The sequence below is a fragment of the Manis javanica genome, chromosome 3 (assembly GCF_040802235.1).
Source record: "Manis javanica isolate MJ-LG chromosome 3, MJ_LKY, whole genome shotgun sequence".
NCBI lineage: Eukaryota > Metazoa > Chordata > Mammalia > Pholidota > Manidae > Manis > Manis javanica.
The window spans coordinates 121,737,071-121,751,349 of record NC_133158.1 but is presented as its reverse complement, the minus strand read 5'-3'; the positions used below and the strand labels follow the sequence as shown (position 1 = coordinate 121,751,349).

Genomic DNA, 14,279 nt, shown 5'->3' with positions numbered 1-14,279 from the left:
CACATATTTTCTTTAATTTTGTCCTAGAGACTTATATTTTTTGTTAACATTGTGAAAAGTAATTTTTTGAAATGTCATTTTTTTAATTGCTGCTGGTGTATGTTATTTTTGTACATTGCTTTTTTATTCAAATAGTCTTTAGATTTGTTAATGACAATATTTTCTAAGAATAATGGGAGGTTTTTTTTCATTCCAATCTTAGAGTTTTTTCTTTCTCTTGTCAGATGTCAAGTAGCTCCAGGATATTATTGAAGTGAAGCAGTGATAAAATGCATTCCTGCCTCGTTTCTAATTTAAAAGGACATGTGTCTAAAACATTTTACATTAACCATGGTGTTTAGTATAGGATTTTGATAATTTTTCTTAAATTAAGTGAGTTCCATTCCCAGTTTAGGTATGAGTGTTTTGTGTTTGTTTCTGTCAAGAGTGGGTGCTACATTGCCATTTTTTAAAAATTAATTAATTAATTAATTTTATTAAGCTATCATTGATATACACTCTTATGAAGGTTTCACAAGAAAAACAATGTGGTTATTACATTCACCCTTATTATCGAGTCCACCCCATACCCCATTGCAGTTGCTGTCCATCAGTGTAGTAAGATGCGACAAAGTCCCTATTTGTCTTCTCTGAGCTACACTGTCTTCCCCGTGACCTCTCACATACCATGTGCACTAATGATGATACCCCTTAATCCCCTTCTCTGTCCCTTCCCACCTGCCTTCCCCTACCCCTCCCCTTTGGTAACCACTAGTCTCTTCTTGGAGTCTGTGAGTCTGCTGCTATTTGTTCCTTCAGTTTTGCTTCGTTGTTATACTCCACAAATGAGTGAAATCATTTGGCACTTCTCTTACTCCACCTGGCTTATTTCACTGAGTATAATATCCTCTAGCTCCATCCATGTTGTTGCAAGTGGCGGAATTTCTTTATTTTTTATGGCTGACTAATATTTCATCATGTATATGTACTACATCTTCTTTATCCATTCATCTACTGATGGACTCTTAGGTTGCTTCCATATTTTGACTATGGTAAATAGTGCTGCAGTAAACATAGGGGTGCATATGTCTTTTTAAATCTGAGAAGTTGTTTTCTTTGGGTAAATTTCTAGGAGTGGAATTCCCAGGTCAAATGGTATTTCTATTTTTAGTTTTTTGAGGAACCTCCATATTGCTTTCCACAATGGTTGAACTAGTTTACATTCCCACCAGCAGTGTAGGAGGGTTCTCCTTTCTCCACATCCTCACCAGCATTTGTTGTTCCTATTCCTTTCTATGTTGGCCATCCTAACTGGTGTGAGGTGATACTCATTGTGGTTTTAATTTGCATTTCCCTGATAATTAGTGATGTGGATGGAACATCTTTTCATCTGTCTGTTGGCCTTCTAAATTTCTTCTTTGGAGAAGTGTGTGTTCATATCCTTTGCCCATTTTTTAATAGAGTTATTTGCTTTTTGGATGTTGAGGTGTGTGAGTTCTTTATCTATTTTGGATGTTAACCCTTGTCAGATATGTCATTTACAAATATATTCTCCCATACTGTAGGATGCCTTTTTGTTCTGCTGATGGTGTCCTTTGCTGTACAGAAGCTTTTTAGCTTGATGTAGCCCCATTTGTTTATTTTTGCTTTTGTTTCCCTTGCCCAAGGAGACGCGCTCAGGAAAAAGTTGCTCATGTTTTTATTCAAGAGATTTTTGCCTATGTTTTCTTCTAATAGTTTTATGGTTTCATGACTTATATTCAGGCCTTTGGTCCATTTTGAGTTTACTTTTGTATTGGGGTTAGACAATAATCCAGTTTCATTCTCTTGCATGTAGCTGTCCAGTTTTGCCAACACCAGTTGTTGAAGAGGCTGTCATTTCCCCGAGAGTGGGTGCTACATTTGATCAAATATTTTTTTCTCCTTTGATCTGTTAACCTGTTATTATGATAATTATACCTTTCTTTTTTCTTATTCCTCAGAAAGCTTTATTCTACTTCATTAGTCTTTACAAAGACTGATTTGGGATCTGCTAAATCTTACTGTTGTTTCTCTACTATGGCATTATTTTCTGCAATTTTCTTTCTTTTAGCTTCTTGGCTTAATTGGTATTTGTTTTTTACTTATTAGAAACTCTAATTGGAGTCAGTTTTGGTATCTCAATTTTTATTAATATCTCACAAGCTGGTCTGTAATATTTTCACTGTCATTTTGTTCTAAATATTTTCTGTACAATTACATTTATCAATTTCTTGTATATATTACTACTTACATATTCATGTTAGCTTTTCTCCAATGGATATACCTCATTGAGGTATGTAGCAATTTTTAAAAAATAAATCGGTGAAAAAAGTGAATGAACACATTCCAGTTACAGCTGCCAAATGGGCCACTGTACAATTAGAAAGTCAGATATTTGCATATTATACTGTACAGTAGCATACTACTAATATATGAAATCATTATTTATTATCATGTTTTTTCCATTAATAGGATCTTTCCACTCTGTAAACAAGACTTGTGAACAAAAATCTTTACCTTGTCTTCTTTCCTAGATTACCCAGAAGTATCAGCTTCATGAAGTCACTGCCTACCTATTAGAAAAAAAAGGAGATATTCATGGTGCCTTCTTAATAATGTTAAAGGTAACATTTCACTCTGTTTGCTTCATCATGTTTCTGTCTATCCTTCTATCCAGTCATCAACCCATCCTTTTTTTAATTGAGATATAGTTGGCCTATAACATTAAGTTCTCATCAATCCATCTTGATTTCCTATGTTTCAAAGTAGTGACAATTTTACCTCTAAATATTTTCATCATACATGTCTTTAGCTAGAGTTTAGTATTTCTTTGTGGTATTTTTTTAAGGTAAAGTTTACATACAACAAAATTTAGAAGTCTTAGTTGTACTATTTGATGAATTTTGACAAATGCCTACACATCGTGACTCTTGTCCCTAACAAGACAGAACATTACCTTCACCCAAGAAAGTTCCTTCATGCTCCTTCACAGTCATTTCCACTCCCATTCTTCAGAGAGAACCATTTTTCTAACTTTTTTCACTGTGAATTAGTTTTGTCTGTTTTGTCCACTCATGTTAATGAAATCATCCTATAGGTACTCATATAATACTTTCATTCAGCATAATGTTTTTGAGGTTTATCTCTGTTATTTCATGTATTCAGTAGTTTATTCCTTTTATTGCTGAGTAGTATTTAATTGTGTGAATATTCCACAGTTTATTCATTCTCTTGTTGATTGACATCTGGGCTATTTCTAGTTTTTGGCTATTAAGAATAAAGCTACTATGATCACTCTTACACATAAGGATTTTCATTTGCCTGGGATCATTACCAAGGAATGGAATTGCTGGGTCACAGGATGGGTTTAGGTTTAGTTTTATAAAATTAACAGACCTGTTTCCAAAGTGGTTGTACCATTTTACATCCATGCCAATAATATGTAAGAGTTTTGGTTGTTTCATATTCTTACCAACAGTTGATGTTCCATTAGTTTTTTTTTTAAAGAATTCCCCATTGTTTCACCTGTTGTAAAATATACGTAACATAAAATTTACCATTTCAGTGGTATTAAGTGTATTCACATTGTTGTGCAGTCATTACCACCATCCATCTCTCGAACTTCTTAAACTTCCCAAACTGAAACTGCGTACCCATTAAATAATCACCCCCCATTCCTTCCTCCCCTACCTTAGCCCCTGGAAACATCCGTTCTACTTTCTGACTCTGAATTTGATGACTCTAGATATTTCATATACCTGGAATCATATCTGTCTTTTGGTGTCTGGCTTATTACATTTCACATAATGTCTTCAAGATTTATCCATGTTGTAGCATGTCAGAATTTCATTCCTTTCTAAGGCTCAATAATATACCAAGTTTATGTATATACCACATTTTGTATATCCATTCATTTGTTAGTGGACACTTCAGTTGATTCCACCTTTTGACTGTTGTGAACAATGCTGCTATGAACATGTGTGTGCAAATACCTTTTCAAAACACTGCTTTAATTTCTGCTGGGTATATAACCAGAAGTGGAGTAGCTGGATTAAATGATAATTCATTTTTAATTTTTGAGGAAACACCATACTGTTTTCTGCAGTGGCTGTACCATTTTACATTCCCATTCACAAGAGTTCACTTTCTCCAAATCATCACCAGCACTTTTTATTTTCTGTTTTCTTGACACTAGTCATCCTGTGGGGTATGAAGTGCTGTATCTGTTTTTTAAATATTGTCATCTAGCTAGAAATAGATTAGGGATGTCCTTTTTATATAAATGTTCTATATTGGCTTGTAGTTTTTCCCTAGCCATTTAATTATAAAACAGTCCAGGGAGAATACTCCACAGAGGCTTAACCTCTTTTAATCTGTAAGTTACCCTGACATCTCTTTTTTTTTCCTTGCAACTTATTTGTTGAAGATATCATGTACCTACTTTTAAAGGATAAGTAAAAGTGTCCCTGGCATAGATGGGGGGAAAGAGAAGCAGGATATCTTTGCAGGGAATTAGCCCATCATTTGCAAAGAAATGGGAGTACAAAGAAATTTGAACTGCTAGGAGAGCAGCCAGCCACTTTACTAGTGCTCAACTATTAATGTATAGGCCAGTCAGGCTAGAAACAAAGGCTAGGTCCAGATTTGGAAAGATTTTGTAGGACACAATAAAAAATTAGGACTGATTCTGTTGTCACATTGAGTCAAGTAAAGGTTTTGCGTCAACAAACGGACATGATGTTTGTTTCATAGACTGCCCCAGTGACTGTAGGAAGATTTGTGGGGGAAGGGAGCTGCAAAGAAGAGGTGAAACTGGAAGTCAAGAACAGTTGCAAGCCTGTTGCAGAGGACTTGAATGGCTTGAGCTGGTTGTGGCGGTGGTGGAGTAAGAGGAGGAGGTGGATTTGAGGGAGTAGTTAATGACGATTCTATGATTTTTAGCTTAACATTAGCCTATAAGGGACCCCAAGAAAAGGAGCAAATTTTGGGTAGGAAAGGATATATTAAAGTCAGCTTCAGTGTGTATTAAGAAGCCTTTGGAATATCAGTTGAAGGCATCTAAAGATCTAGAATTCAGTAGAGCAGTGGACGCTACAATAGCATATGTAGGAGATGTCACACTCGAGGCTCTGTAATATGGTACACTTTATTTTACAGTCCCATCAGAAATGTACAATTATTGTGTCCTACAAAATCTTTCCAAATCTGGACCTAGCCTTTGTTTCTAGCTTGACCGACCTATACAAAGCCCTTTTTATTTCCACCCACCCCTTTTTTCATAATCCAGTATGAATTTTATTCCCTTATCCAAAGCTTAGATAAATCCTAAACCTTATTACTGTGCTGAAAGAGAGTCAGTGATGACAGTCGTGGTACAAGAGAAGCAGAATGATACTTGATATTTGGGTCCTTTCCAATACTGCTGGCTGTTCTTCCTATACACACAAGAATTCCCTTCTGAATGATAGTAAGGGACCATTCTTAACCTTGTTGTTTCTTAGGGCTTTTCTTTTAAAATATGTTAATTCAAAATTTGATAGATTACAAAGATAAAGTGTTCCTTTTTCCTCCTGTATTTTTTACCTCCTAGAGACTGCAAAGCAAACTTCAAGAGATAACACATCAAGATGAAAGTAAGTTCTTGAATGCAATTTACAATTTTTTTCCTTATAGACCGGTGTTTTAAAAGATGTCTAATAAACTGCATTTACCAAGTAATAAATACATTGATTTGTATAATTACTGTTTATCCACTTTAACACTGATCCCATTTTACCTTGTTTTCAAGGGCTTAAATAGGAAATCATATAAACCACTGTGGATTTGTGATGTTAATTGTCAGTGGAGTTCAATATACAGAAAATTAGGCCACTTTTCACTGGTATTGATCATTTTTTTTTGGTTATATTACTGTGCTGATGTTTTGGTTATATGTAAATGAGATGCATAAATGACATTCTAAAAATTACCATAATGTGCTGAGCAACAGCAAATCAGAGCTTCTAATCAGCAAGTAATAATCAGTGTTTCCATATACTGAATTTATATAATTTTAGCACAAAGCAATAAAACTTGGCAGTTTAGAATCTTGCATAGCTTTGTTACAGATAGATATAAAAGTCCCTATCTTCCTTGAAATTAAAAAATATATATTTCCTTAAATTGTGATAATATAATGTTTTAACCATTTTTAACTGCATAGTTCAGTGGCATTAAGTACATTTACTTTGTTGTGTAATCCTACCACCATCTATTTCCAGAACTTTTCAACTTCTCAAACTGAAACTCTGTGCCTGCTAAACAATTACTCCCCATTCCCTCCTTCCCCTACAGCCCACCATTCTACTTTCTGACTCTGAATTTGATGAGTTTGGGTATCTCATATTAGCAGAATCATTAAGTGTTTTTGTCCTGTTGTATCTGGCTTACTGCCTTAGCATAATGTCTTCAGCATTTAGCCATGTTGTAGCACATGTCAGAATTTCATTTCTTTTTAAGACTGAATAATACTCCATTTTAAGTATATAACATATCCATTCATCCAAAGATGGACATTTTTGTTGCTTCCACCTTTTGACCATTGTGAATAATACTACTGTGAACGTGGTGTACAAGTATCTTTTCAAGACCCTGCTTTCATTTCTTCTGGGTATTTAACCAGAAGTGGAATTGCTGGAATAAATGGTAATTCCATCTTTAATTTTTGAGGAATCACCATACTGTTTTCTACAATGCCTGCATCATTTTACAGTTCCATTAGAAATGCACACAAGGGTTCCAGTTTCTCCACATCCTCACCAACACCAACAGTCATTTTTTTTTCTTGATTGTAGCTATCCAAATGGTTGTGAATTAGTACCTCATTGTGGTTTTGAGCATATCCCTAGTGATGTGGAGCATTTTCATGTGCTTATTGGTCATTTGCATATCTTTGGAGAAATGTCTATTCAAGACCTTTGCCTGCTTTTGCATTGGATTATTTGTTTTCATATTACTTGAAATTTTCAGAGTAGCCCTTCCAAATCCTTGAGAATTACTTGATATGTGGTTTTTATATTGCCCTATCTCTTTAACAAACCAACATATTTCTTGGACCCTGTGGCCCACACATTTCCCTAAACACTTTTATACTAATTCTCTGTAGCCTATTTATCTATATTTTTTAATGGTAAGGTCCTAAGTGATAGGGTCTTTGTTGTATCTTGGTGATTTGGTATTACACTGAATCTTTTTTTTTTTGTAAACTTACGACAGTTGAGTTGACTATTCTATATTTAGTTCAGCTAAACATTTAATTATTATTTTTGTGCTGTCAGTATGTGTTCAGTCAATTTGACTATGTTAGGTCTGTTGCATTTATGACCTTTTCCTTTTGTTGTAAGAATGATTTTTGCAAACATTACATGAAAGACTGAAGGAAAAACGAGAAGAATGTTTCCCCAAAAATACTACAGCGATTTGCAGGTGGTATGTGTAGAGAAGCCAGTTCTTTGAATTCCAATGAAGATAAGATTCTCATATCTGCCATTTACTTTCAGATTCAATTTTTTCAGTATGCTTTAAAAATTCTGGAGGGGTTTGCTAATAGCAAAGCACTGTGCTATTCCTGGGGACTGTTCATGAATGGCTAAACACAGTCCTCACTCAAAAAACTAGAGTCTTGTGAAAGAGGCAGATATGTAAATAAAAACTTCTAATGCAGGTAGAACCAAGTATTATAAAAGAGGCATGAGAATGACAAAGGATTGTGGAAAATTAGGGAACCATTTGTAACTGATGATTTGGAGATACTTTTGTGGAAGACATGATCTTGAAAGTGAGACTGGAATGTGATAGGGGTTTGATAGGCAGCAGTAAGGCAAGAGACTCCAGGCTGAAGAGAACATAAACGTGAGAGGAACCTGGTTAGTAACAACCTCAGGGAGTAAGAAATACGCTGGTGATAGAAGAGCTCAGAGCATGAAAAGATGAGGTGGAATGTTTACTCTGTTCATTAGGGTCAGAGATTTACTCAGGAATTCAGAGGTTTTAAATGAAAAGTCTTTGATGGCTTTTGTGGATGGACTGATGTGTTTGGACTTGTGATTAAGAAAACTACTCTAGTGACAGTGTAAAAGGGGATGGAGAGAGGCAAGATTTGGAAGTCAAAAGTTTAAGAGGCTGTTGCAGTGCAAATGAGGTGATGGAGAGCTCACGAGAGAAAAAGTCATGGGTGTATGAGAGTACGGAAGTGGAATGAACAAAATTGGCAATTTATTTGAATGTGTCGATGAAGGAGAGGGATGCCTCAAAGATGATGAAGACTTACAAACTGGTTGACTTAAAGATCATGGTTTCATTAACTTAGTTTGGAAAGGGGAGGAGCAGATTTGAGTGAGAAAAATGGGTTGAGTTTTGCACATATGAAGTTCAAGGTGCTTGCTGCACATCCATGTGGAGATAGATCTCTAGAGCCTGTCAAAATTTCAGCCTGTAAATTATGGAAGGAATAAGGGCTGGAGGTGTGTATTTGAAAGTTATTAGCAAGGGCCTGAGAGTTGAAACCACAAGATAGGTTGAAATTGTTGCAGGTGAAAAGAAAAGGGCCTAAGATAGTATCTGGAGGCATATCTACATTTAAGAAATAGGTGGGGAAAAAAATGGTAGAACAAGGAAAATGAAAGATAATCTCTTTACTAATTAACCTACAAGCAGATGATTGGAGACTTTCCACAGCTAAAGCACAATAAAATGCTAGTGCTTTATATGTCCTGTGGATGTCAGACATTTATATGGAAAACTCCTTTACACAGATTTGTCTGTTTTTTGTTCTACTAAACATCTGTATCATTCTTATAGATGATTATGTAATAGAAAACTGAAGCTATGTGAAGAAAATAATTTGATTTTTTACAGAAGCTCTGATATTGTCAGTTAATATATCCTTAAGTGATGTTACTAATTTTTCTGAATCTAGATACAAAGCAGGATCCATCATTAAAGGATGTTGAAGATACTATGGTAGAGACAATTGCCCTTTGCCAGAGAAATTCCCATAATCTGAACCAGCAGCAACGAGAGGTAGGAGAATGACTCTTAAGCATGTAAAAGTATCTTCTTGTCTGAAATGAGGAATGAATTCTACTTCCACTGCCTTCTCAGCCACCTGAGTTTAATTCAACTGGATTTTAATCACTATTCAGTGCTCCCAGGAGTATAAGACTCCTAATGTTACTGTGAGATGTGCCTGTGCTCTTTGTTCTCGCAAAAGGCTTTGTAGTCTTAGGTTTGGCTGTGCTGCAAACTCATGTGCATGAATACTTCGTACTCTTTGGCCTGAGGTTTTGTGTATTCTGCATAGTGATACTGTGGCTGTGTGGTCATTTATCATTTTTTCTATTCCCTGTGGATGAAAGTGAGCATGAAGAACTAGAGGAAAACCCTCAAGGAATACAGAGAAATCTGGAAAAGGTCACGGAAGGCAATGATATACTAGTTCTCAACCTTGGATGCACATTAGAGTCACCTGGGGAGCTTTGAAAAATCCCAGCACTCAGATCGCACCCCGGATCAATTAAACTGAAGTCTTGGGGGCTGGGTCTCAGTTCATCAGCATGTTTTAAAGCTTCACACATGATTCCACTGTACAGCCAAGGTTGAAACCACTGCTGTACCAGATTATAGACGGCAATGAGGAGGAATACAAAACAGAAAGCGGGACAGTTGAACACCTGGTGCAGGTGGGCGTCACAGCAGTGAAGCAGAAACTAAGGGGGCGAGATGTGACTTGACAGCTAAATTCTGCAGTAGTTTCAGGAAGTAAAGTTGCAGCATGATGTGACACAACTCTGTTGTGCCTGCCCCTCCAGGCCTGGCCTCTGGCTTGATACCACGTGGCCTCTTTCCACAGCCTGGAGTTTTAAAATGGGAAGTAGGTTAAATTTTTCATGTTTATTTAGCCATACATGTTACAATGAAAATAATAAACTTGGTGTGTTTTCTGTAATTATATGATGAGTAAATTGCTCCTTTATGTTTTGTGAAGCATTTTTTTAAGGTCATACATTTTGAAAACCCTTTGGAATATAAATTGTGTATAATAAATATATTAACTTAATAGATGTGATTTTTCTCCTCCTTAAAAACACTTTTTTGTGTGAAATGATACATACCCATCATTCAAAAAATGCTGCCACACAGAAAGTTACTCAGAAGGATGTTTTTAAAAATTACCCTTTGAAATACTGTCACTGAGAAATAACCATCATTATCATTTGGTGAACATCACTCTACATATTTTTTATCTGCCTAGGTTGACATAATTTTAGAAAAATTGGGTCAAATAATGCTTGCTTTTACAAATAAATACATTATTCAGTCTCATTTAGGAAGTTATGTGAAGTGAAGAATTTATGAATTTCAAATTTTTCTTCACTTTACTAAATAATAAATCCCACTAAAATTAAAAAAATCCTAATAACTGTAATAGATTGGAATTATTATATTTATAATTATATTTCAGTTTTTATAATATCTATGATGCCAAGCTAGTAAGGAAATTGGCATGAACTCATAGTTACTCCAACCTTTTTTCTCCATCTCTCTTCATTTAAATTAGTTATGTTATTCTACTTCATTAAAGTTAATAACATTTACATTGTCTTTTGTATCTGTAAATTCAAAGTTGTTTAATCTTTATTTAAAAGCATTATGGGCTTTATACTTGTCCTTTTACCATCATTTTTCCACTCCTAAATTTTTATTTTCATTTATTTTTTGGTTAGCTGGCTATATTTGGTCATGGCTATATTTTGATAGAGAAACACAAAAGGGTAGAATTCTTAAAGCTATGTTTATACATATTTAAAATGAAGCCTTTTTTATTTTCCAACCCTTCCATCTCCTCTCTAATATCTATTTGATATCCTTCCATCTTCTTAAGGAAAATTTAAGAAAAAATTGATAATTATGTTTTATAAATAGTGCCATTTAAGTTCACATAAGGTAAAATATGTCTGAATTCACATATATTAATGGTAGAATTAGATACAAAATCCATGCCTCGAGACCTCTAGGGATTATTGTGACTATATAGGAACTCTGTATCTCTGAACTAGAGAAAGGAACAAAGCTTCCTCTGATGTGGCAAAAGTAAAATTTATCCTATCGTTTATTCTGTCTGAGTTGGAATTTGTTTTCATAAAGACATTAGATATTAGACTTCTTCCTATCCTTTGGAACTTTCACATCTCTAAGATTACTATTACATCATTTACTGGCTACAAAGAAGAGAAATCCATCTGTCTGCACCTCTGCCTATCTTAGACACACACCACACACACATACACACACACACACACACACACACCCCTCACACCATTCTACTTCACACACACACACACACACATACACACAACCTCACACCCCCTCACACCATTCTACTTCTCCCCCACCCTCCAACAACTGCTTTCTGTTTCATTTCTGAGCAAGTTTCATAATAACAACAAAAATACTTGAATGTGGAATTTCATGTAAATACCATTTTTGTGAAAATGCTAGACTGACTTTATATAATATCAAACATTAAGTTTGGGGGATTTTAATGGTCGTTTGCCTTGTTTCTGTTTGCTTTGTTTTTGTTTTGTTTTGAAGAGGGTGAGAACAAAAGCTGTTGCCACAGACCCCAGACTAACTAGAAAATTTGAATATCTAAAGGGTTGATAATGAACTGTCTATAGTATCTCTTCCCAAAAGTTTCATCAGAAGATTTCATATGATGCACATTTCCTTGAAGTTAGACCACAGGAATTTGGGTGGCAGTCCTTTCCCAAGTTGAATCTCTACCCGTCCTACCTTTGTATATCTATTTATGCTGCTACCCCGATGTCGGGTGAGAACATATAATAGCGAATATGGCTTTGTTATGCGTATAATTCCTTGGAAAGAAAGCTGCTATTAGGTAACATGAAGTAATTCAGGTTTAGTTGTATTGCTTTCAGAGAATAGTGTTGTCATTATCATAGATGCTTCTCTTAGCCTATGGGTATTTAGAGTTATCCAAGTTAAGCATTTAAGAACCAATATTAAAGAGTAAGAGAAAATATTTAAAGGTGTTTACCATGTGTTTAGGGTTAATGTGGAGATTTAATTGAAGTAGAACTGCTCTGTTTATAGTATGAACACATCCCATGGCTATTACCTCTACAACCATGCTTACCCCAGTCTGCCATTTATAATCAAGAATAAACTAACCTTTAAAAAGGTAAATCTTGTAAATTGTATGGATTAAATAAAAAAAATTTTTAAGTCAAATATCTAAACATAATAACTATAAAAACCCAAAGGTTAAATTAAGGTATGCCATATTCAATTAAAAGTCCATAAAATACACAGAAATAAATGATGTAGTTACAAAAACAAGTTAAAATAGGCAACTAAAAGGTAAGCTAAGTAAAGCTATCTAAGAATAAAACACAAGATTAAATATTCACAAGGACTTGATAAAGTTTCAATAAAATAAAGAATTGCCAATATGTAAAATAGTTCAAACCAGTAGCTTAAGAACTTGCAGAAATACAGATAAAGTCATTAGTATAAAATCCTGGCCTTATAAAATCTCAGATGGGGACAGATAACTGAAGATCAAGTAGCTCTTCAGTTGGGCGGCCACCAGTGGGAAAGTTGTGAGCCCTTGGCCTATCCCCTTGGCCTTAAGGAGTTCCCATATCTCCATTACCAGGTGATTCTACAGTGTTGGGTGGTGGGGCTCAGAACATGCCCTCTTCTGTAAATAACCACTCTTGTCCTTCTCTGTCAATACTGACTTTTCTTCATGTGTCCTAGTTGTGTTTGCAGGATTAGGTTCCTTCCGAGATACTGCAGTAAGGCCTTTGTAAATCACTATCCAACAAAGAAAACATGTTTGAAATGTTTTAATGTGTTAGTTTGATTTTTAATGATAAAGATATTTCCTCAGGTGTAGGAAGAGCACAAAATTTGGTGTCAGACTACCAACTTACTGGCATTGTGATCTTTGGCAAATTACTTCTCTAAACTTCAATTTCTTATCTCAGGTGAAGATAATGTTTACTGTCTAAGGTTATTATGAGACTGAAATGAGAAAATTCATGTAAAGCATTTAATATAGTGCCCAACATAATGGAAATAAATAAGTGATAGATCTATGAATTTGTCTTATGAAGTAGCTGGAAATGTTAATTGAAATAATGTTAATTTCCACTTCTTAGTCTATGGTGACTAATGAAATATAAAATAATGCTTGATACAGGAGAACACTTTGGATAACCTTTATTAATTTATCTTGCAGACTTAGCTGAAGAGAAATGGGGGGTGGGGGTGGGGAAGATGGTTGGGGGAGGTCCTCTGTTCTCTTCTGCAGTATATAGGGTTATTTAGATTTTGTCAAGGATGCATTTATACCAGAGTATATAAGCACCTAGCAGGAGTATGTAAGCACTCAAAGGAGCAGGAAGCACCCTGGCTCCTTCTGAACCTACTCTCTCCCTAGTCAGAAGATTGCAGTTCCAAGGTCTAGACTTACCTAACTTCAGCTTCCTTACTCTCCCAAGATGCATGGTAAAGATGTATCTGTTCTTCCTATGGTCCTTGTTTTAACTTTTTCTTTTTTCCCAGTCATGTGCCATCTTTGCCTTTTCTAATTTTTGTAAACAAATGTGTGAGAGAAGTACATTTCAACCTGTTAAAACACTATGCTGATGTTAATCTTTAAAATAAAGCTTTTATTCTTGGGTTTCCTCTGACACAGGCACTCTGGTTTCCACTGTTGGAAGCAATGATGGCCCCTCAGAAGCTGTCCAGTTCAGCTGTACCTCATCCACATTCTGAAGGTAAGTTCATCAGACTCTACCTATATGTCATCCATTTTTTATCTGCTAAAAATCCTCATTATACCTTCTCCTAGTATTCTTACTGTTTTTCTTAATGAAATTTTATTGTTGTGTGTTGATCTCATCTTCCAGGTTCAGTTTCTCTTCTGTGGCACCAATTATGTCATTTGTCTGGAATAATAGCTTTGCAACTCATGACCAGTTAACTTTAAAATATCAAACTGGCGTTGGTTAGCCAAGTTTCTAGGAAGCTATATATATTTACCTTTTTCCAGTAACTTATAAGAAAAACCAAAACCTCTTATTCTAAACTATCTTTAATATTAACGCTTTATTTTAACAGCTCTGAAATCTCTGACCATGCAAGTTCTAAACAGCATGGCAGCATTTATTGCCCTTCCATCGATTTTGCAAAGAATCTTACAGGTAAGT

At 35.2% G+C, this 14,279-nt stretch overlaps 1 protein-coding gene across 4 annotated transcripts in view; it reads left to right on the top strand.

The window, feature by feature from the left end:
• Positions 1-14,279, top strand: part of VPS8 (VPS8 subunit of CORVET complex) — a 304,326-nt gene that overhangs the window by 222,464 nt on the left and 67,583 nt on the right. For all 4 annotated transcript variants that reach the window (XM_073231972.1, XM_073231971.1, XM_073231970.1 and 1 more), the window contains exons 37-41: positions 2,535-2,624; positions 5,591-5,633; positions 8,957-9,060; positions 13,766-13,847; positions 14,191-14,273. In XM_073231972.1, the coding sequence (XP_073088073.1) occupies positions 2,535-2,624; positions 5,591-5,633; positions 8,957-9,060; positions 13,766-13,847; positions 14,191-14,273 (402 nt within the window). The remainder of the gene's footprint in view (positions 1-2,534; positions 2,625-5,590; positions 5,634-8,956; positions 9,061-13,765; positions 13,848-14,190; positions 14,274-14,279) is intronic.